Here is a 23,985-nt window from a genome sequence, read left to right as displayed (position 1 = left end):
TTGGAATTCATTATTTTTATTTCAGTGAAATAAAGGGTCCCGACCTTCCAGTTGAAAAATGCTTGTAGCATTGAATATTACTGAACCATGAAGGCCAAATCTATAAATATTAACTACGAAACAGTTCACTCCTTATATTTCAGTCTTCCACATCCTCACGATTGTTCAATATGTGACGAGATTTAGCAAATCCCACTCTATTATTTCCCCGGTCAAATATGGTGTAGAATTTTGCAAGGAAAACATCTCCCAGAATCCACATGGGTTCATTAGAAGAAAATATATTTACTGCTTGGAATCCATACAGGCACACTGGGTTGTCTCCTTCAAACTTGTGAAAGAAAAGTGCAACATTTTAGGTTGACATATTACAAAATAAAGCAAGTATTACCAAACACCAACGACCATCCTATCGCCATCTAGAGAGTGTCTCGGCTACTATATGCCTCATATCATATCATATCATATAAACATAGCACAAAAAGTAAGGAAATTTGTGTTTGGTAGATTATTTCTTTGTTGTAACAATGCTTCTTGGCAATAAATCTTATACCGTTGGAAAGCCTGTTTATTTCCTTTTTAAATGGTGCCACATTTGTAAGGAACATGCATTTGTGGGATGAGCAGCAGGGCTGAGTATGTGGGTTGCGCCCATGAAAAATCTGCCAAATCTTCTCTGCCAATGCCAAACAGCTTATTCTGCCATTGACTCTTGTTCGGTGTTGTTTGGTGGATTGGATGATTGAAGTCTGAAGAAACAAGACATATTGGCAATTTAACAATTTATTCATTTAATAAACAGGAGCCTCAGTAGCGTGTGGAAGAACCATACACAGCCACAACAGTCTGGCACCTCCTCCTCATGCTGGTCACCAGCCTGTGGGATGGCATCCCATTCTTGTCAGCACCTGGGGGTACCAGAAGCTCAAAACAAGAATCAACAGCAACAGCAGAATAAGCTGTTTGGCATTGGCAGAGAAGATTTGGCAAATTTTTCATGGGCACAACCCATATACTCAGCTCTGCTGCTCATCCCACAAATGCATGTTCCTTACAAATGTGGCACCATTTAAAAGGGAAATAAACAGGCTTTCCAACGGTATAAGATTTATTGCCAAGAAGCATTGTTACAACAAAGAAATAATCTACCAAACACAAATTTCCTTACTTTTTGTGCTATGTTTATATACAGCCGGAAACAGGCCTTTTCGGCCCACCAAGTCCGTGCCGCCCAGCGATCCCCGCACATTAACACTATCCTACACACACTAGGGACAATTTTAAAAAAAACATTTACCCAGCCAATTAACCTACATACCTGTACGTCTTTGGAGTGTGGGAGGAAACCGAAGATCTCGGAGAAAACCCACGCCGGTCACGGGGAGAACGTACAAACTCCTTACAGTGCAGCACCCGTAGTCAGGATCGAACCTGAGTCTCCGGCGCTGCATTCGCTGTAAAGCAGCAACTCTACCGCTGCGCTACCGTGCCGCCCAATAGTGCCTCATTGGAGGCACTATCTTTAATCAGACTTTATCTTGCACTAAAAGTAATTCCCTTTATTCTTTAACTGTACACTGTGAACGACTTGATTGTAATCATATATATTCTTTCCACTCGCAACATAAAAAACATTTCACTGTGCCTCGGTTAACTAAACTAAATTAAGTATGTTTATTTATGCATAATAATTAAATGAATCCAGTTAAACATGTTACATTTGAATTCTCCAATTTAAATATCCCCCACCCCTCTCTTTTTTTCTTGTGCCCTCCCACACCAGTGCGCACCCATTTCTCCCTACATCCTCCCCCTCTTTCCCCCACATCCCCGTTGCCTTCTACCCAGATCCCTCCTTCTACTCTCCTTATTTGACACCCTTTTGCCTCCTTTTCATCTCTAGCTTTTGTCACTTACTCTGTCCTCCAGCCAATCAAACTCCCCTCACCTGCTTTTAACATTCATATTGCATTCCTAAAAAATAAGACTCATATACCAAATTTGTGTCCCTGCCTATCAATTGTCAGGCTTGTTTCCCCCCCCCCCCCCCTTAACTCTTTAGTTCTCCCCCGCACTTCCTCTTCTCCCGTTTCCCATCAGGCAAAAGGTATAGAAGTGTGAAAACACACACCACCAGATTCAGGGACAGTTTATTCCCAACTCTTATACAACTGAATCATCCTACCACAACTAGAGAGCAGTGCTGAACTATTATCCACTTCTTGGGTGACCCTCGGACTATCCTTGATCGGACTTTGCTGGCTTTACCTTGCACTAACCATTATTCCCTTATCATGTATCTATACACTGTAAATGGATCGATTGTAATCATGTATTGTCTTTCTGCTGACTGGTTAGCATGCGACAAAAGCTTTTCACTGTACCTCAGTACATGTGACAATAAATTAAACTGAAACTTTCCAGCTTTCTCCCCCCTACCACAATCATTCTGAAGAAGGGTCTCAACCTGAAATGTCACTTTATGCATTCCCTCCACAGATACTGCCTGACGAGTTGAGTTACTCCAGCACTTTGTATTTACCTTTTTAATATAGTCTTCTGCTTCCAATGTATATTCCATCCCTCCAATTGTGAATGTCACATTTGGCAGTTCGATCGTTTTTTTGCATTTTACGACATACTGGCAATTAAAGAACAGGTTATTAATGAGAAGATGCTCATGTTATTAAAATACCTTTTCTTAAATGAGGATTAGACCTCATTGAAGAACCTATCGACAACTATTCGATCTAGGTAGGTTAATGTGTCACATTTAAGAAGCAACAGGTTTGTTTGATGCCATGAGGCACATTTTTTTGCAGAGGAATCATGAAGGTCAGGAATATTTTTCTGGTGCATACAGTGAATACCACTTCACGGTGAACAATAAATAAGTTCCTGAGAATAATCGGCTCAAACAGAAGGTAAATAGGCTCACTGACGGTTACGTCACATATTTGTTGCTTGATTGCCTTCATTGGTCAGAGATGTCTTTCCAAAACTGGCCAATGAAGTGGTGTGGTGGGGAGTGGAGGAAGGATGCAAGAGGAGGGGGGAGAGAATTGCACTGGGAAAGAAGTGAAGCTAAGCCAAAATCACCCACGTTTAATGAATTAACTGGTCATCCTTTTTTCTATATTTTGATTTAATGATAGAGTGAATACATTTTGTGCTGATATATATCAAATACACCAAGTTAACCAGAAGTAGAAAAAATAGGAATCTTTGTAATGACAAATGTGTAATGCTATGTTAAAACATGAAAAACTTTGAAGATCAGCTGACCTTATTAAGACTGGCTTTGATAATTAATCTGACATTGTGTGATATTCAGCAAAAAAATGTAGTAAGCTTCTTGCCTATTTTGCTCAATAGATTTATATATTCATATCTGAATATCATGTAATGCATGTATGTATCGACATATTCATCAAAAAAGCCTGTATTAATATTTCTGTCAATTTTTGGTACATCATAATAATTTGATGTGTGTTCTTGTCTATTTTACAGAAATGTCTATTATATATTTGTTATATACTTATGTCTATTATACAGAAATGTGACATTCCAAGTTTGGTATCATTTGAATTTGACAAGTAACTCAGAAAACCTAAATAATTTTGATAATACTATACAAAATTGTCTTTCTGTTAATGGATTTTAAGGGAATGCCACAATTACTTTATTATCCAAGCAAAAAACATGCTCCCAAAAATGTCAGAGCTATTCACCAGAAATCTGTTTTTAAATATCTGAATGTTTCAACAAGAAATGTAATGTTGGCTATGTCTGCAGTGCATTTAGAAATGTGGTCACTTAATTATTTGCATAACTAGATAGAATTAAGTATGAAACTGTCAATTATAATCTGTAAAAATTAAATACGTAGGACCAGTTCAACAAACAGCATGTTAAAATTCATACCTCGCCCATGCCAATCTGGGAGTCAGCAAAGTTATGGAACATTTCTTTTATTGCCAAGTAAGGGCCAGCTATCAAAGAGGTTCCAGTGTCCACTATTGCAGAACAGCCATTGCGACACAGGACAGTGTTGTGAAATGTTATTCTGGATTGAAAGCATTGCAGTGCCAGTTAACCCCAAATCAGTAGCACAACAATTAGTATATTTTCATTCAACATATCTAATAATTCAGATACAGATCATATTTTTAGATTAGATTACTAACTGATATTAGTGTGAACCACTGAGGTAAATCTTAACTCATTAAGAAATGGCTAAGATGATTTTTCGTCAGATGTTAATACACGCAATACTTTCATTTTGTTTAGTTTAGAGAACAAAGACCCGGCGTGGACAAAGGCCTTTCGACCCACTGAGTCTGTAAGGCAGCAACTTTACTTCTGCTCCACTGTGCTGCTCCACTGAACCGCTGTGCCACTCCAGTTACTTAAGTAAATCCTGTACATGTGGATTTAACTTACTGTATATTTATTTTAACTGCATTTTAAATGAATTTTCTAGACCACTGTTAGAGTTTACTGATTCGTCCTGAGTTACGATTACAAAAAAAGATCACAGATCCAGATAATTCAGTTTATTTAATTCTTGTATACACTGGAATTTAGAAGGATGAGGGGGGATCTTATTGAAACATATAAGATAATTAGGGGATTGGACACATTAGAGGCAGGAAACATGTTCCCAATGTTGGGGGAGTCCAGAACAAGGGGCCACAGTTTAAGAATAAGGGGTAGGCCATTTAGAACGGAGATGAGGAAGAACTTTTTCAGTCAGAGAGTGGTGAAGGTGTGGAATTCTCTGCCTCAGAAGGCAGTGGAGGCCAGTTCGTTGGATGCTTTCAAGAGAGAGCTGGATAGAGCTCTTAAGGATAGCGGAGTGAGGGGGTATGGGGAGAAGGCAGGAACGGGGTACTGATTGAGAGTGATCAGCCATGATCGCATTGAATGGCGGTGCTGGCTCGAATGGCTGAATGGCCTACTCCTGCACCTATTGTCTATTGTCTATTGACCAATAATCACCCGTACACACTAGTTCTATCCGACACACTTGAGATGATTTACAGAAACCAATGAACCTACAAACCTACACGTCTTTGGAATGTAGGAGGAAACCGGAACACCCGGAGAAAACCCACGAGGTCACATGGAGGACGTACAAACTCCATACAGACAGTACCCGTGGTCAGGATCGAACCCATATCTCTGGCGCTGTAAGGCAGTAACTTTACTTCTGCTCCACTGTGCTGCTCCACTGAGCCGCTGTGCCACTCCAGTTACTTAAGTAAATCCTGTACATGTAGATTTAACTTACTGTATATTTATTTTAACTGCATTTTAAATGAATTTTCTAGACCACTGTTAGAGTTTACTGATTCGTCCTGAGTTATGATTACAAAAAAAGATCACAGATCCAGATAATTCAGTTTATTTAAACAATTAAATAATATAAATAAAGAATCAGATTCTGAACGATATTGGCATGCAGCAACAAAGCATAAATAATAATAATAATAATATTATATTCCTTATTCGTCCCACACCAGGGAAATTTATACATAAATTGCCTTGTCAGGGCAGTATACCTCACAGGTGACTTTACAGATTCACACTCACTTACTTTTCTAGTTGTATTTGCCAGTAACCCTTCTTTGTGACATTGACCCAGTTAATCTGCCCTGTGTACCGGGAGTGGTCAATGCCTCCCAGCAACAACTCACCACCATCATCACTGTCCACTTCTCTAGGAAAATAAATATAAGTTTAAAATACAAAAGAGGATACATGGATGACATATTTGCCTCGGACACTTATGTCTATTGATTCTAAAGTAATAGTAACCCCTCTCAAAGTTATTTAATTGCACAATTATTTGGCTTAAATTAACAACGGTGTGGTTGATTTTTGTGCACTCTGCCAGTAGGTGAGATGCAAAAGGTAGCATAAACAAAGAAACATTAGTAAGAAACAGGAAGATTAAAAGGTATGAAAAATATAAGGAATGGGAAATAAGAAATGTGAGAGATGAATAAAATTTAAAAAGACAGTTTAGGCTGCCAAATAAGTTCCCAAATAAAGTACGGATTACAAAGGGGAAAAAAATATTTTCAAAGTTTTACATTAGTCTCTACTTTGATTTCAAGGAGGCAAGTTTGGTGGAAAAGCCACCCTGAACATCCACTCATACTACTCCTACTCTGAGCTCTCTCTGTCTTTAGCCTCCTACACTGTTTCAATGAAGCTCAGCATCAGGATCACAAAATGATTAGAACCTGGAGGAAGCCATTCAGCCTCTCACATCCATGCTACCTCAACATATGAGCAATCCAGCTAATTAACTTTCCATACCTTCCCCCATTCCCAGCACATTCATTCCTTCAAATGTATACATATATCTACTTCCATTTGAATCTGCCTCCACAACTATCCCTTGCTATACATTTCAGCCATTCTAATGATGTCTGAAGAAGGGTCTCGACCTGAAACGTCACCCATTCCTTCTCTCCAGAGATGCTGTCTGTCCCGCTGAGTTACTCCAGCTTTTTGTGTCTATCTTTGGTTTAAACCAGCATCTACAGTTCCTTCTTACACATTCTAATGATGTCCTGCTATTGTGATGGAAACAGAAGGAACTGCAGATGTAGGAATCTTGAACAAAACACAAAGAGCTTAAGGAATTCAGTGGGTCAAGCAGCATGAGTGGATGGAATGAATAGCCGCCATTTTGGGTCAGGACCCTTCTTCCATCCCGACCTGAAATGTTGTCTTTTCATCCCCTCCACAGATGTTGCCTGACCTGCTGAAATGTTGAAATGTTCCTTCAACATTTTGTGTTTTCCTCCTACTAGGTCTTTCATTCATAGAAAATAGGAGCAGGGGTAGTCCATTTAGCCCTTCAGGTCTATACGACCATTGCCACAATTATGGTTAATCTGTTCCTGCCTTCTGCCTACATCCCATGATCCCTTTAGCGTTAAGAAATCCATCCACCTCCTCCTTGAACAAATCTCCACTGCGTTCTGCAGTAGAGAATTCCACTCGTTCACTACCCACTGGATGAAGGCCTTGTGTTTTGTAATCACTGCCCCTCCCCTTTCTCTGTGACCTAAAACCTGTTTCAAATTTAGCTTTGCCCAGTTCTAATGCAAGGTTACCCATCTGAAACAATAACACTGTTTCTGTCCTCACTAATAGTTACCTGATTTGCTGAGCATTTATTTCACATTTTTAACAACTGCAGTGTTTTATTTCTGGAAGAATGAATATTTCAAGTCAACAAACAACTATCAACTGAAACATTAATACTGTTTCTCTCTTCACAAATTCTACATGAGCTAATGAATATTTCAAGCATTGATTGTTCCTGTTTCCGATTTTCAGCATCGTAAACAGTTTATTTTTAATTTTAAAGGACAGTTGGGATTGGGATCTGTAAGAACCAAATTATAAGGTAAACTGGGGCATTAGAGAATCTGGAAAGAGTGGCAGGAGGTTACATGATGGTAAGAGATGAAATGAAATGAAGAAAGTAATGAAAATGAAGAAAGGAAAGTGCAGACGTTATCAATAGAAGTTAAAAAATAAAACCATTTTAAAATTGTAGTCAGGATTGTAGTTCGACCCATGAGAACATTTGTGAAGTAGTTAATATGCACGCCACGCAAAGATTAAATATGTAGTAAAGACATAATGCTTTAAATTGAGGATTTATATTTCCATTTGAGGTAGGCAGCCATACTAGGTTTAGGAAAGGAAAAGCACCATCATCACAGATTCACAGTGAGTCGGCATACAGTGAGATTAGTGCAAATAGCCAGCAGTTAAGAACCTGAAAGAACATCATTGTGATTCTTAATATGTTTCATTATTTCTCCTCAGGCTGTTTGTCTGCATCTGCTCGTCAAGATCTTAATGTGCAAGTGATAATTGGATTGCCTGCAGGTAAATTTCATCATCTGATGAATACCATGAGGGTTTGCTGGGATACATCCAGATGTTCTCTTTTGTAGCAGGCTGGAAATTCCATGTAGAAGGTGTAAGAATAATTAGCATCAAATAATATATTAAAACGTATTGAAATTAGTTATGGAAATATTATAATCATGTATTTTTGACTACTATGCTTTATATAATATGGAGCAGCTATATAAAAAACCTGTTAAGTAGGACAGAAAATATAGGTTCTTCCAACAGACCCTGGTGCATCATTCTGTCAAACACTGGAATGGCTCCACCTTCAGCTAAAGATGGATATCCTAAACCTAAAATTCCATCAAATTTTGCCAGAGTAAAGGTCGAACCAGGCTCATAAACTGATTCACCAAATTCTTGGCCTTGCACAACCATATTTCCGATCTGCAAAGAAAGAAGAAAAGTGGTAAGTTATCAGGCGATCAGCAGATGAAGATCAAAGAACTACAAGTTTTGGAAGACATAAATCCAGTCAATAGAGTTTGGAGATACAGCATGGAAACTAGCCCTTCATCCTATCAAGTCCACGCCAACTATCAATCACCTGTTCACATTAGTTCTATGTTATCCCACTTTTGCATCCACTCCCTACAGATGCAATTTGCAGATGCCAATTTACCTACAAACCCGCACGTCTTTGGGATGGAGGGGGAAGCCGGAACACTGGGAGAAAGTGCAAACTCTGCACAGTCAACACCCGAGGTCACGATCGACCCGGGACTCTGACGGTTTGAGGCAATAGCTTTCCCAGCTGTGGCACTGTACCACCCTAGGTTTGTAGTAAACTAAAACAGGAAAGCTATATTCCCTTTCACCTTCCTAGCATGCTTGTTTATGTGAAATCAAGGTATGAATATGCCTATTGAATTCTATTGGTCCAAAGAAAACATTAAAACTCATTGAATAGATATGTCCAGTTGATGGTTTGAAGTAACTGCATTATTAAAATGCCTTAAAGAGGACACTTTTATGATATTGAGGGAGAAAGGCATAGATAGAGTGGATGTGGAAAGAATGTTTCCACTGGTGGGAGAGTCTAGGACCAGAGGTCATAGCCTCAGAATTAAAAGGCGTTCTTTTAAAAAGGAGGTGAGGAGGAACTTCTTTAGTCTGAGGGTAGTTAATCTATGGAACTCCTTGTCACAGAGGGCTGTGGTGGCCAAGTCAGTGGATATTGTTAAGGCAGAGATAAACAAGTTCTTGATTAGAATGGTGTCAAGGGTTATGGGGAGAAGGCAGAAAAATGGGATTAGGTGGCAGAGATCAGCCATGATTGAATTGCGGAGTAGACTTGATGGGCCAAATGCCTAATTCTACTCCTATAACTTGTGAACTTGTGAACATCATTTTCATGCTAATTCCAATGACTTCCATGCATTTCTGAACTGATACACAGTAATAATGTTCATACCAAAAACATCTACTGTTATTCTTCGTGTATCCGGTGTAAACCAGCATCTGAAGTTAGTTCCTACACATACTATTATTCACAATATTGCCTCAATGTAAAACTTATGGTATGAAAGCGAAAGACAGATGGGGGTATGGGGAGAAGGCAGGAACGGGGTACTGATTGAGAATGATCAGCCATGATCACATTGAATGGCGGTGCTGGCTCGAAGGGCCGAATGGCCGACTCCTGCACCTATTGTCTATTGTCTATTGTCTAAGGTAGTAAATCAAGCAAAACTTAATGAAATAATGTTTAAAAAATGTAGGAGTAGAGGAAAAACACATTGGTGGGACTTAATTGAAGAGGTGCATTGCCGAGAACTAACAATGATCTAGTGTGCTAATTTAACTGGGTTGCATCCTTACTATTATTCAGCACAACACTAGAGAATTGAGCTGCTCATCCACGCAGAGGCAATAATATTTTATATTCAATCAATAGTCCCTTCTAATTATCAATATAATGCCTTGTGATTGTTTTCAAGGGTTCAAAGTTTCATTTATTTTTTGAAGACATGGCACATTGACAAAATAAAGCAACCATGGAATTTATCATAATTTATTAGAAAAATAAACTCATGACATACGTTTAACTCACCTGGCATATCCAGCTGAGATTTACTGAAAATCAAAAACTCAATTGAGGATGAAGGAGTAGGATAAAGAAAGGATACATATTCAGTTTAGCCCATTGTTAAGATCCAAGTGAGATGTTTATTCAAGCCCATCTCCTGTATTAATTATTACGTTTCTGTACATTGTTAGTAAGTCCAACTTACTCTCACTTTATCTTTACCCACCACTCCTACAAGTTGCCCAGTGCCATATCGTATTGCAAAAGTGTTTCCTCTGGGAGAATATGATGATGAGGAAAATGAACGAAAGTGCTGATGCGGTTCTACAAAGATAAGAGAAATGTTATAATGCTTAGTAAATTCAATAGACAAAAGGCAATAGACAATAGGTGCAGGAGTAGGCCATTCGGCCCTTCGAGCCAGCACCGCCATTCACCATGATCTTGGCTGATCATCTACAATTAGTACCCCGTACCTGCCTTCTCCCCATACCCCCTGACTCTGCTGTCATTAAGAGCTCTATCTTACTCTCTCTTCAAAGCATCCAGGGAATTGGCCTCCACTGCCTTCTGAGGCAGAGAGTTCCACAGCTTCACAACTCTCTGAGTGAAAAAGTTTTTCCTCATCTCCGTTCTAAATGGCCTACCCCTTATTCTTAAACTGTGGCCCCTGGTTCGGGACTCCCCAACATCAGGAACATGTTTCCTGCCTCTAGCATATCCAATCCCTTCATAATTTTATATGTTTCAATAAGATCCCCTCTCATCCTTCACCAAGAAAGCTCACCAAGCCCATTCGCTCCAGTCTTTCAACATACGACAGTCCTGCCATTCCAGAATTCACCTCGTGAACCTACGCTGCACTCCCTCAATAGTAAGAATGTCCTTCCTCAAATTTGGAGACCAAAACTGCCCACAATACTCCAGGTGTGGTCTCACTAGGGCCCTGTACAACTGCAGAAGGACTTCTTTGCTCCTATACTCAACTCCTCTTGTTATGAATGCCAACATTCTATTAGCTTTCTTCACTGCCTGCTGTACCTGCATGCTTACTTTCAGTGACTGATGAACTAGGACATCCAGATTTTGTTGTACTTCCCCTTTTCCTAACTTGACACCATTCAGATAATAATCTGCCTTCCTGTTCTAACCACCAAACTGGATGGTAATGATTCCTTGTTAATGATGCATTTGGTTTGACCTTAACCATTAATAGGGTTGTTATAATTAACACTAGAGATTATGGATGATTTGGGGTTCATAGATTAATTCAAGTAACAATCCCCTCTGACATTTAAAGGCAGAGGTAGATGGATTCTTCATTAGCAAAGGAGTGAAAGATTATTGTGGGTGGGTGGGAATCTGGATTTTAGGTTGCAATTACATTGAACTTCTGAACAAGCTACTACTGGTCCTAATTTGTTTGTCCGTATGTTCATTTGGTCAATGAAGATGGCCAAGAGCATCACGTTCTCAGATGTGAATATCACCAACAATTTGTCCTGGACTAACCATGTTGATACTATGGCCAAGAAAGCTCACCAATGCCTCCATTAACTCCACATTCTATGAAGCAAATTTGGCATGTCCTGAATGACTCTTGCCAGTTTCTACAGTTGTACCACAGAAAGCATCATATCCAGATGCATCACAGTTTAGTTTGACAACATATTGCCTCAAGAAATTGCAGAGAATTATGAATGCAGCCTAGTCCATCATGCAAATCAGCCCACTCCTCATCAACTTAATCTACACTTTATGCTGCCTCAGAAAGCAGCCAATACAATCTAGGAATGCACATCTTGGTCATTCTCTCTTCTTCCCTCTCCCATCAGGCAAAAGATACAAAAGCTTGAAAGAACATACTATCAGATTCATCGATACCTTTGGAATGACCGAAGTACCCGGAGTCCATTGAAATATCTTTGAAAGATTCAAAGAGAATACTCTAAAAAAAAAAAGAAGTTTCTCCCCATTGCTCCAACTATTTCAAAGGATTGCTCAGAGTGAAATAATTGTAAAATTACTTGGTTCATTCAGGTTTTTAAAAAAATAAACAGCAGGCCAAATGATGCTCTATACAATTAAATGAATATTCATATCAGAAAAAATCAAAATACCTTGGAAAAATCTTCAGAATATGTGCCTTTTCACTGCTGGGTTAATTTTAAATGAAAATTAATATAGAAATTAACAGAAAACATTGAAAGAAGTTTGCTCAAATCAGCTGCTATCAATTCTAGCTCCACGATTCATTGTGGGAAGAATTCCAGTAAAAAATATGCAAACTGCCCAAATCCACTCATCCTTCTGTGCAGCACTTCTACCTATTTACAAAGAAGGCAATTCCGTGCACACACTTACTAGGAGCATTATTCAACATGCAGACCCAGGTAAATCATATATGAGGTTTTAAACAGGGCAGCTTCAATATTCTCTAGAGTTCAAACTGTTAATCTGAATTCCAGCTGAGCCACAGTACAAATTAAACTATTGGATTCCTGCGTAAGAAACTTGATTAATAATTCCATTCCTTCAGTATATTTAACTTTCTTCTTTTTCTTCAGCAGTCTTCAAGATCAAGGATGATTTGTTTCCATCCAGTCTGGTGGTGTTTAAGGTGACTGATGAGACCAAAGTGAGAATTATAAGCTCTTCCAATTGATGCTGCAGAAGATGCTTGATGTGGCAGGCAGTTGGATAGTTTGGGAAATGGTGCACGTTTCCGCTTACACTAGCCTGCGTGCTCATGAAGCAAAGACTCAAGGTTCTCAATAACATTTTGAATGCTCCTTCTCCACTTTGAATGGTCACAGGTCCAGGATTTTCAAGTATTCATTTTTAAAAAAAAAGAGAACTTTGAGAACTCACTTGAATCTTCTCCTCTGACTATCTGTTACTTCCCTCCTGTGGCAGAACTCAGAACAGAGGCTGTTTGGGAGTGTGAGTAGAATTGGGCCTTAATGCTCAGAATGTTGGCCTGGGTGAGGAGACTGACATTGGTTCACTTACCCTTCCAGTGGTTTTAGAGTATTCTGCAGAGACAGTGCTGGTATGTTTTTTTTTGTGCTGTGAGGTGCAAGTAAGTTTTAGAAGCATATATGAGAGCAGGAGTCATTGATGTCCGGACGACTATGGATTCTGTACATTTGAACTTAGCCTTATCATTGATAAAAAGACTTGTGGTGTTAGAAACATAGAAACGTAGAAACATAGAAACATAGAAAATAGGTGCAGGAGGAGGCCATTCGGCCCTTCAAGCCAGCACCGCCATTCTTTGTGATCATGGCTGATCGTCCACAATCAATAACCCGTGCCTGCCTTCTCCCCATATCCCTTGATTCCACTAGCCCCTAGAGCTCTATCTAATTCTCTCTTAAACCCATCCAGTGATTTGGCCTCCACTGCCCTCTGTGGCAGAGAATTCCACAAATTCACAACTCTCTGGGTGAAAAAGTTCCTTCTCACCTCTGTTTTAAATGGCCTCCCCTTTATTCTAAGACTGTGGCCCCTGGTTCTGGACTCCCCCAACATTGGGAACATTTTTCCTGCATCTAGCTGGTCCAGTCCTTTTATAATTTTATATGTTTCTATAAGATCTCCTTCTAAACTCCTGTGAAGTCTCTTCAGAGAGTCTGGAAGGTTTTGTGCTCTGTTTCTCCACCATCTCGGGAGTTGATATGGGGGGAGGGAGGGGTTGTAGGATGGGGTTGAAGAGCCTATAATGATTTCATTCATATTCATAACCTGCAGTCTATTAACTTGAATTCTCAATTGCACATTTAAAATAGAGATTCGGTGTTCAAAACAAAAATGGGGAATGCTGGAAATGCTCAACAGGTCAGGCCACATCTAAAGGAAAAGAATTAACGTTAATATTTCAGGTCGAAGACCCATCGACAGAACTCATATTCATTGAATGGATTTTCATTGATGGATTTCGGTGATTTATAGCATTGATAAGTAAAGAGCTAAGCTTGCTAAATATAATGATGATCATTTTGATTGGCCGCACAGGTTCACAGGGCTGATTGTTTTATTGCTGTTCCTTACAGGAGTATAAGAAGAAATAAAAACAAAAATCTCATAATCCTATCAAAAAGAGTTTGCAACCAGTCCACAGAGATGGCAAACAGCCTTCTGAATAACCAGACTGATTCATCTAAAAAAGGGTCCCAACCCGAAATGTCGTCTGTCCATTTCCCATCACAGATGCTGCCTGATCCGCTGAGTTCCTTCTGTACTTTGTTTTTTGCTCAAGATTCCAGCATCTACAGTTTCTAGTGACTCTATTCTGAATAACCAGGATTTATTTCTATAATAACGGAATAAAATGTAGTGTTGGGATAAGTTGTTTGTATAACTAGCACATTGCAGACTATTTGTTTTGAAACCATGTCTTCTGGTTAACCCAGTAACTTTATATTAAGTTGGATTGTGATAACTGATAGAATATGAACTTTGGTTTTACTCACTGCATGCCTCGCTGATGCAGTAGGCAGAAGGCACCCAGAGATTAGACGAGCCAGTGTCGAACACTACAGTAAACATCTGAGGTGGGGTTCCAATACTGATCTCTCCATAATATTGAGCCTAAGTATTAAGGAAACATGACAAAGTTAAACCTCAGTAATGTTCACGCCATTTGCAGTAAATTAAGTACAGTACTCCTTGGCACTGCCAGAGGGGGTGGTGGAAGTAGTTAAGATCGTGGCATTTTAGAGACTTTTAAATAGGCGCATGGATTGATTTAATTGATTGAAAGATAGAGCATGGAAACAGAACCTTCAGCCAACCAAGTCCACACCAACTATTGATCACACGTTCATACTAGTTCTATGTTATCCCACTATTGCATCTACTCACTAGGGGCAATTTACAGAGGCAAATTAACCTGCAAATCCACATGTCTTTGGGATGTTGAAAGAAACCAGAGCACCTTGAGGAAACCCACGTGGTCACAGGAAGAATGTGCAAACTTCACACAGACAGCACCAGAGGGCAGGATCAAACCCGGGTCTCTGGCTCTGTGAGGCAGCAGCTCTGACAGCTATGCCTCTGATATATTGTGCTGGATATGCAGTTTAATTTGGCATCATGTTCAAGACAGATATTGTGAGCTGAATGACTTATTCCTGGCTGTACTGTTCTGTAATCCATAAAATCCTTGCTGAGCAGCTCCCTGGAGTATCTATCCCACATTAGCTACTATCCCCTGCTGTTGAAGTCATTTATGGATGCTAACTTCAGGTTTCATTATTTTGCACTCGCATATCACACTCAGATTGATTCAATGGTGTAGATTTCTAACTTGTCACTTGATTGTAAAATGATTGTTGCTTGTCAAATAAATGAATATAAACGTCAAGTAGGTGATGGGCAACGATGCCCTAACAATCTGAAAATACGTTTACAAAACTGCTTGTCTCAGCTTCCCCAGCCTCCGGCCATGACTGACCTGGTTTGACAGATGGATTTCCTCCAGGGTGCCTCGTGAATCCTCACCTTAGGCAACCATCTGGCCCATCCATAACTGCAACTGAGTAAACTGAATACCCAGGTCCCGCGCTTCACAGGAGCATCACTGGGTCTTGGTGAGTGAAAACGGCAGCAGTGAAAACGACAGCAGTGCAAACCCATGCAGAGACTCGAGCAATAAGTTGAAGAGAGGGGCCAAAATGCAAAGAAATTTCACTGTGATTTTGGACCATCAAGAGCACTGTACAGGAGGAAATCAATTAGGGAATCAACCCCAAGTCATTTAATTTCCTTGGAGCCCAAAAATCTATTGAGCCTTACATCATGAATATAAGAAATTAAATTAAAGTTACACAATTACAAATGAGTTGGTCTTTCATGCACCTTTTTGAGTTGTTGAGACTTCAATCCTTGCAAGGACTGCTGATCAGCCTAGATGTAAACTAGATAGGGGCAATTGCCTGTTTGAAGTCCGAGCCAGGAAATTCATGTTGAAGACATTTACGACTTCTCTTAGGAAGCAGTCGGGACAGCTCACAGTGCAGGAGCTAATACAGCTCCAGCTGTTTTGGTGCAGTACTTTGGTTACTAAATTGGACTGTGCCTCTTGGACTGAGTCTGAAGAAGGGTCTTGACCCGAAACGAGACCCATTCCTTCTCTCCAGAGATGCTACCTGTCCCTGCTGGAGTTTTGTAACACTAAGGAAATCCTCTTTTAAAAGAACTTAATTCATGAACTTGCACAAATGCTACAGTTAGTTACTCTTTTTAAAAATTACAGCAAGGATTAATCTTAATATCCAACTAGCAGGAGGAAGGGAAACCCCCTCCTCTCAATCTCGTCTGGGTATTTTGACCGCCATTTGACTCTAATATCATTTCTTTCATAGGTTTAACAAACATAAAATATTGGACCACAGTCTTGAACTCAGAGATAATTTGATTTGAACGCTGCCAAAGTTTGTATCTTTGCTTTATTACAGTACAAACTGCAGAGGTTTTAATTGACAGCAGCTGCATATGTACATCGAATTGATATCCTAAACACCAAAACATAGAAAATGAACAAGTATCGGCCATTCATCCCTTTGTACTTTTCCACTCAATTTGATCAATTTAATACCTTATTTCTACGTTCTTCCCTTATCGCTTGATGGTTTCTGTTTGGAGAAATCTACCTCCTTCTTAGATTTGTTCAGTGACTTGGTCTTCATCACCTAGTGTGGTGAGAGAAATCCACAGATTCACCACTAACTGAGTGAAGAAAGGATTGGGGAACTGAACTGAGCAAGTTATCTGAAATTAGAGAATTCACTTTTAATACCTTCAGCTTGACAGAGTGCAGGTGCTCGGCAAAGCAGAAACCAACTCTGCGTTTGGTGTCACTGATGGAGAGGAGGCTACATTGAGGGCATCTAATGCAATAGGCGGGTTTAGAGGAGGTGAATGTAAAACTCTGCTTCAAATGGAAGGACAGTTTAGATCTCTGGATGGTGGTGAGACTGGAGGCGTAGGGACAGGTATTGCACTCCTACGGTTTGCAAGGGAAAATGTCTGGGGAGGGGGAGAGATGGGTGGGGAGGGGGAGAGATGGGTGGGGAGGGGGAGAGATGGGTGGGGAGGGGGAGAGATGGGTGGGGAGGGGGAGAGATGGGTGGGGAGGGGGAGAGATGGGTGGGGAGGGGGAGAGATGGGTGGGGAGGGGGAGAGATGGGTGGGGAGGGGGAGAGATGGGTGGGGAGGGGGAGAGATGGGTGGGGAGGGGAGAGATGGGTGGGGAGGGGGAGAGATGGGTGGGGAGGGATGAGTAAACCACAATGTCACAGAGATTGTCCACTCGGACCATTTCTGACACCTCTCTTCCCTTTCTTGATCTCTTTGTCTCCATCTCAGGATACAAGCTATCCACAGGCATTTGCTGCAACCCCCATGACTCGCATTGCTCCTTTCCCACACCACTCTGTCTGTGTTCGGCATCCACAACTGCCGGAGGGAGACCAAGCACAAATTAGAGTGTTTCAAATCAGCACCTCACATTCCACTACACAGTCTACAACCCAAAGACATAAATATTGAATTCTCCAATTTCAGGTAACCTACTCCCCCAGGTCCCGCTATCCACCCAGATCCTCCCACACATACCCTTCTTTCCCACAAACACTGCACCCTCCCTCAACTCTTTATACTGACTATCCCCCCCCCCCCATTCTTTCAGTCCCAAGGAAGGGTCTTGAACCAAAATGTCGACTGTCCATTTCCCTCCACTGCTGCTCCTTGACCTGTTGAATTCCTTGTTTTATGCTCTACATTCCAGCATCGGAGGTCTGTTGTGCCTTTCCACATTCTATCTGTCTGGCCCTATTAGAATCTATTTAGTTTCAATAAGATCCCAACTTATTCTTTTTAACTCTCATGGATGTAGGCCAGGTCAACCTAATGTCTTGTCATTTGACAGTTCTGCCATCCAACTGATCAGCCTGGTGAGCCTTCGTTCCACTCCTTTCTGAAGTAAGAAGACCAAAACTAGACCATTAGACGGCTGGTATGGTCTCAACTTACGCACCATTTGTCTTCTTAACTGTTGCTGTAACTGCAAGTGTGTGTTTTTGTAACTAATGCAAAAAGGGACCTAAGTCCTTTTGTAAATCAAGGTTTCCTAATCTATTGTCATTGAAATAATGCCCTCCTGTTATTTTTTTCTATCAGATGGGGCAACATGATGCTGTGATCAATATGTATTTGCACATTATCACCATAGAGCCTTTCCTGGTATCTGTAAACCCATTTCTCCCACAATCCTGAACTCCTTGTCCCTTTGCCTTCCACTTATCTCCCTTCGCTGGCCTCACATTTCATGCCTCTTTATCCTTATCTCACAGCCACTTGTTTTTTCATTTCTGGCCTTTGTCCAACCATCTACCAATCAAATCTGTCTCACCCATATCCACTTATCACTTGTGTAGGAAAGAACTGTAGATACTGGTTTAGACCAAAGATAGACACCAAAAGCTGGAGTATCTCAGTGGGACAGGCAGCATCTCTGGAGAGAAGAAATAGGTGGCATTTCGGATCGAGACAAAAAGTCACGAAGAGTCTGAAGAAGGGTCTCGACCCGAAACGTCACCCATTCCTTCTCTCCAGAGATGCTGCCCATTCCACTGAGTTACTCCAGCTTGTTATGTCTATCTTCCACCTATCACTTGCCTGGCTTTGTCCTGCCCATACCACTCTTCCAGCTTTCACCCCCAACTACAATCTATCTGAAGAAGGGACCTGACCCAAAACGTCACCTATTCATGCCCTCCAGATGTGTTGCTTGACCCATGAGTTATGCCTACATTGAAGAAGTTACCCCAGCATGTTGTGCCTTTATCTATGAACCAATGTTGATTTGCTGGGCCATTAAAAATCAATGCAGAAGAAAGACTTTTTACAACGCTTCAAAATTGTTGTCCTTTAAAGCAGTGGCCTTTCTACACCTGATATTTCAGTCATAATGGCATCCGGGACATTATGTATAAGGTAAAGATATATTTTTAATATATTTTTAAAACATTAATTGAGTTAACCTTCCATTGTCAGTCTGAGCTACAGTAAGATAGCACTAGTAACTGCAGAATTTCTGCTTCTTGATTTAGTCAGAAAAAGCAAGGGGAGTTAAATTTGCACTGAGAAATCTTACACAAAGCAAAGCTGTAATTAGGAGAAACGGAGACACTGAAGGTTTCAATTATAAGGGAGTATTCCTGCATTTGGTGCCAGTTTAAAAGTCAAAATCTGGTTTTACAAAAAAATTGGATGCTCATTATAAATCTGCAAAGACGTGATATTTTTAAGATTGGCCAAGTAAAAAAAAAAGGGGCACTCCCTACAACAGGACCTTTTTCTTGGACCTTCACAGGAAGCAGCAAACCAGTGAAAATAACAAGGTGGCTACTTGAATGCTGGAACTGAGGGGTATGGGTTGTGTGAGTGTAAAAACAGGAAGATGGAGGAAAGAGGTGGGGATCAGTTTCTGTGCCGCAATATGTTTTAATATTCTCCAACTTGCTATGGCTTCAGGCGTTTATCAGGTTATCCAGTGCAGGCACCTAAAAAAAACTGTTAGGCAGCTGACATACACCAATAATGCAAACATTCATATTTTAGTATTCTGGGAAATTAAATTGCCCTGGGTTCTGACTTGAGTTGTCTACAAAGAATGTTTAACTAGTTTTTATTTTTCCATTAATTCTGTATTTTATATTTTTAGGACTTCAACATTTAGCTTTCATTTTATCTCTTGTCTTATTAATGAAAACTTACATCCATGTAATTTGATAAAGGCTCAGAGGTGACACCAGCATCTTTTACCATGAAGAATTCAGAAGGATAGCAGCTCCTGTATTTGTGGGTGAATGTACTTGAATTGTGGTGCACTAGAAAGTCTTCAAGTTTGTTGCGTTCTTTTAGGATTGTTCTTATCGTCTTGAAGCGGGTTAAAGGAATCCTGTAAAAATGCATTAAATATTTTAAGTGAGTACATCACACTTAAAAGAAACCATGCAGAACTACTGATTACTAATTGCACTGCCATCAAACTGAAACATTATCTGTTTTTCTCTCTCTACAGACGTTGCCTGACGTACTAAGTATTTGCACATTGACTGTACAGCATGGCTATATATTCCATACCACCAGCATGGATAATGGACAAAATGACTTTGCCCTTTACTTCTTGAAAGATAAGGTCTGCCCACTGTGCTGTAGGGCATGGATTTCCAGCATTGGACCTGGTAGTGAGGAAGAAATGAAAATATTTGTAATACATGAAATTGTGATCCAATGCATCATTCTTTGAGGTTGAGGCCAAGGTTGTTGTCAGAGGAGCTGGACAAGTAGCTGTCAAGCATTTTGTAGAGGCTAATACTGCAGATACTATGCTGGGGATGAATGTTTAAGGAGATTAAACAGCCAGCTGCTTTGCCTGGATGATGCCCAGCTCCATGCTGACCTCATTGAGGCATGATGCCTCAGTATGAAAGTATTCTGATAGGCTCCTTAGACATCTTTCTGACCGTGCAAGGCTTTGGGGTGTCAGGAGGAGAGTTATTCACTGCAGGATAAACACCCCTGATCTGGGCAGCACGGTGGTGCAGCAGGAGAGATGCTGCCTTACAGCGCCAGAGACCCGGGTTCGATCCTGACTACGGGTCCTACCAGTATGGAGTTTGAACGTTCTCACCATGATCCCATGTGCTCCGTTTGTAGGTTAATTGGCTTCATTAAAATTGTAAAGTTGTCCCTAGTGCTAGTGTACGGGGATCACTGACGGTCCGGACTCAGTGGTCCAAAAGGCCTGTTTCTGCTCAGTATCTCTAAACTAAACTAAATCTGCTCTTGTGGGCATAGTATTTCTGGTGTGGCTGTTGCTTTACAAGATGTTGATGATAGGGGAACTTGGTGATTGCAATGCCATCGAAAGTCAGTGTAGGTGGTTACTTTCTCACATGTCGGAGATAGTAATTGCCAGGCACTTCTGTGTTACAAGTGTTCCTGCCACTTATCAGACCATGGGTAAATGTTTCCAGGTCTTGCTACATGGAGGTTGTCCTGCTCTGTTGCCGTTGAGTTGTAAATGAAATTGAACATGGTACAATCATCAGCAAATATCCCTACATCTACCATATGATGGAAGGAAAGTGATTGATGAAGTAGCAGCAGATGTTTGAGCCTAGGACACCATCTCAAAGAACTCCTGCAATGATATCCAGGAACTGGGGTGATTAATTTCTGGCAACCATAACCATTTTTCTTTGTGCCAGTCACGACTCCAACCACAGGAGAGATTTCCTTTTGGTGCCCATTGACTTCACTTTCGCTTGCTGTCTTCATGCCACACTTGGTCAAATGCTGCCTTGATGTCAAAGGCCTTTATCTCACCTCAGCTCTGGCATTCAGCTGTTTAGGTCAAGAGCCAAATGTTTCTGGCAAAATCTGTATTGGGCGTTAGTGTGCTGGTTATTGGTCAATAACCACTCGTTAACACTTCAATAGCAGCTTCTATCACTTTGCTAATGATTGGGAATGAACAGACAGGGTGGTGATTAACCAGATGGGATTATCGTGCTTTTTCTGAACAGGACGTTATTGGGCAATTTTCCATATGGTTTGGATACGCCACTGCTGTAACTGTACAGGAACAGCTTCCCATAGGGGAAGATCTTCAGTACTTTGGAGGAAATCAGTGAGAGAGCAGAATCAATCCTTGAGTCATCCAAATATCTTTTAACCTCTTTGAGATACTGGTCTATATCTTAAACATGTCAGAAAGAACTACAAGATAAGCAATATGTAACTTACTGTACCAGCATTAAGATGATTAAATTGTGTGGATCACTCAATAAGTAGGGAAAGGTTTGAGTTGTTAATTTTTTCAAGATGGTCAATAATTATTTGGGAGATAGAAAAGAGAGACACCATGTGGAAGCAAGCCTTTTGGCCCACCAAGTCCATGCTGACCATAAACCGCCCATTTACGCTGACCCTCGCCTAATCCAATCTAACATTATTCTCTCCATATTATCATCAATTCATCTCAGATTCTACCATACACATGCACATTAGGGACAATTTTTACAGAGGCCAATTAACCTACAAACCCACATGTCTTTGGGATGTGGATTCCTGAGGTCAGGATTAAACTCAGGTCTTTGGCCATTTGAGGCAGAGTTGCTACAAGCTGCACCACTGGCATGTTGCTCATAGCAATGGTAATGCACTCCATTACCATCCCAAACATTTGCCGCACATGAAAGGGAATGTAACGGAACTACCTGACTTCCTAGTCTGCATTATCCATCACTTCATGGCAGGATTCTTCAGATCATGAGTTTGTTCTGGGACCAGGGTGAAGTGGACCTTTTGCCGCCAGTCTACTATTACAAGCTCCATTTCCATACCACAGTCCCCTGGCTCCCTTGTCAGTAGGCAATGGCAGAACAATGGCCTGCAAAACTCAGCCACACAGGGTTAATGTTGACTTGGCCGCTGTCTGTGTAGAGTTTGCATTTCCTCTCTGTGGCCACTTGGGTTTCATCCTGCCACATCCTAAGAATGTGCTGGTGGGTTGATTTAGTTCTGAACATTGCCCCAAGTGCAGTTGGGTGGCAGAAAGACTGGGAGTCTTTGGCAGCCACGTGAGAAAGAAAATATGTTGCATGGTAATAAGTACGGAATGGGTTGAAGGGACTACTCATCTGGAAGTTGGCAATGCTTGATGGGCTGAATGGTCGGTCTCCTGTGTCGAGATAAATACATATGTATTAATCCTCCATCTCAATTGCGTGCACACTGAGTGTTTAGTTCTCTACATTGCCCCAAGTACAGGTGGGTGGCAGAAAGATTGAGAGTCATTGGCATGTGATAGAGAGGATAGGTTACAGGGAAATAAGTGGGCAAATGCAGAACATGAAGAACATAATAGTGATAATGTTGCCATTCTGCATACCTTAAAAATCAGATTTCATTCATCCACCTCCTATGATCCACACTTTCAGTTTACTTCTACAGTTCAAGATGCATATTGGTCATACATTTATTTAATTAGAATTAAAAAAGATTCAGAAATAACTCACCTGATGAAAGATTCTGTAAAGTTAATTGAAAGTAAAATTATTATCAGCCCCTTCATTTCTGCTTTAACCGACCGGACGGATGGATCCAAAGCTGATTGCAACAATGTATGCCAATGACACTGAAGTGACCGAGTCAATTTATTCAGCTTGCTGGTCATCTAGACCCCATGAATGACATAGTAAACAAAAGTCTTTGGCTTCTGTAGAGCATTAGTTTATGTTATGCAATAACTTCGAAATTTGAAGAGGTCAACATATTTTGTGTTGCTAACACAATGAAATACAGTTATTTTATTCTTTAAATAAGTTAGATGAACAGTCCAATAGTAGCATTTAAAATGTATCATATCATTGAAGAAAATAATATCTTGAGTAAAGGAAGCTGGAATCACCCATTCTGCCCCTTGAATCTGCTCACCATTGAATTAGATTATAAATTCTCTTTTGCCTCAGTGATATTTTTCTGCACTGATTCCATGATCTTTTATCCCCTTTATATCCAGAAATCAATAAATCTCTGCCATGAATATACAGATATACACCACGATACTTATGGCTGGATAATTCATAAGATTTACTACTCTCCGGGTGAAGAAATTTCTTTCTATCTTTATCCTGCATGGCTAATCCCTTACTTTGAGACTACATCCCATGTAATCTCAGTCTGTGGCATCATTCTAGAATCTAAGGAATTTAGGAACGTGATAACTGGCGCACCCATATCTCCAAAACCAACAGGTATTCAGTTCATCAGGTCAGGGAGATTCATTAGCTTACAGTTCCATTATTTTCTCCAATACGAACATTTTTTGCTAATGCTAATTTCTTTGAATTCCTCATTTACTCTAGATTTGTAATTTTCCTTCATGTTAGAACAGGGATCATTAAATGTAGTGTTCCACACTATTACTTAAG

The 23,985-nt window shown here is 40.4% G+C and overlaps 1 protein-coding gene across 2 annotated transcripts; it reads right to left on the bottom strand.

Moving 5' to 3' along the window:
• On the bottom strand, nt 1–23,219 carry nots (nothepsin). 2 transcript variants are annotated; one of them, XM_078417321.1, is made up of 9 exons: nt 23,071–23,219; nt 19,760–19,943; nt 14,452–14,569; nt 10,182–10,300; nt 8,135–8,334; nt 5,600–5,722; nt 3,925–4,066; nt 2,543–2,641; nt 1–331 (listed from the first exon to the last, which is right to left on the bottom strand). In XM_078417321.1, the coding sequence occupies exons 1-9, from the start codon at nt 23,124–23,126 to the stop codon at nt 140–142; spliced, it is 1,233 nt and encodes a 410-aa protein (XP_078273447.1). In that variant the 5' UTR covers nt 23,127–23,219; the 3' UTR covers nt 1–139. The 2 variants fall into 2 exon arrangements, with proteins under 2 accessions (XP_078273447.1, XP_078273446.1); XM_078417320.1 differs by lacking the exon at nt 1–331 and adding an exon at nt 438–749.
• Nucleotides 23,220–23,985: the final 766 nt, after the last annotated feature.

This window comes from Rhinoraja longicauda, chromosome 20, assembly GCF_053455715.1.
Source record: "Rhinoraja longicauda isolate Sanriku21f chromosome 20, sRhiLon1.1, whole genome shotgun sequence".
In the NCBI taxonomy this organism is placed as follows: Eukaryota; Metazoa; Chordata; class Chondrichthyes; order Rajiformes; family Arhynchobatidae; genus Rhinoraja; species Rhinoraja longicauda.
The sequence above is the reverse complement of the archived record's forward strand: the minus strand, read 5'-3'. Positions and strand labels throughout refer to the sequence as shown.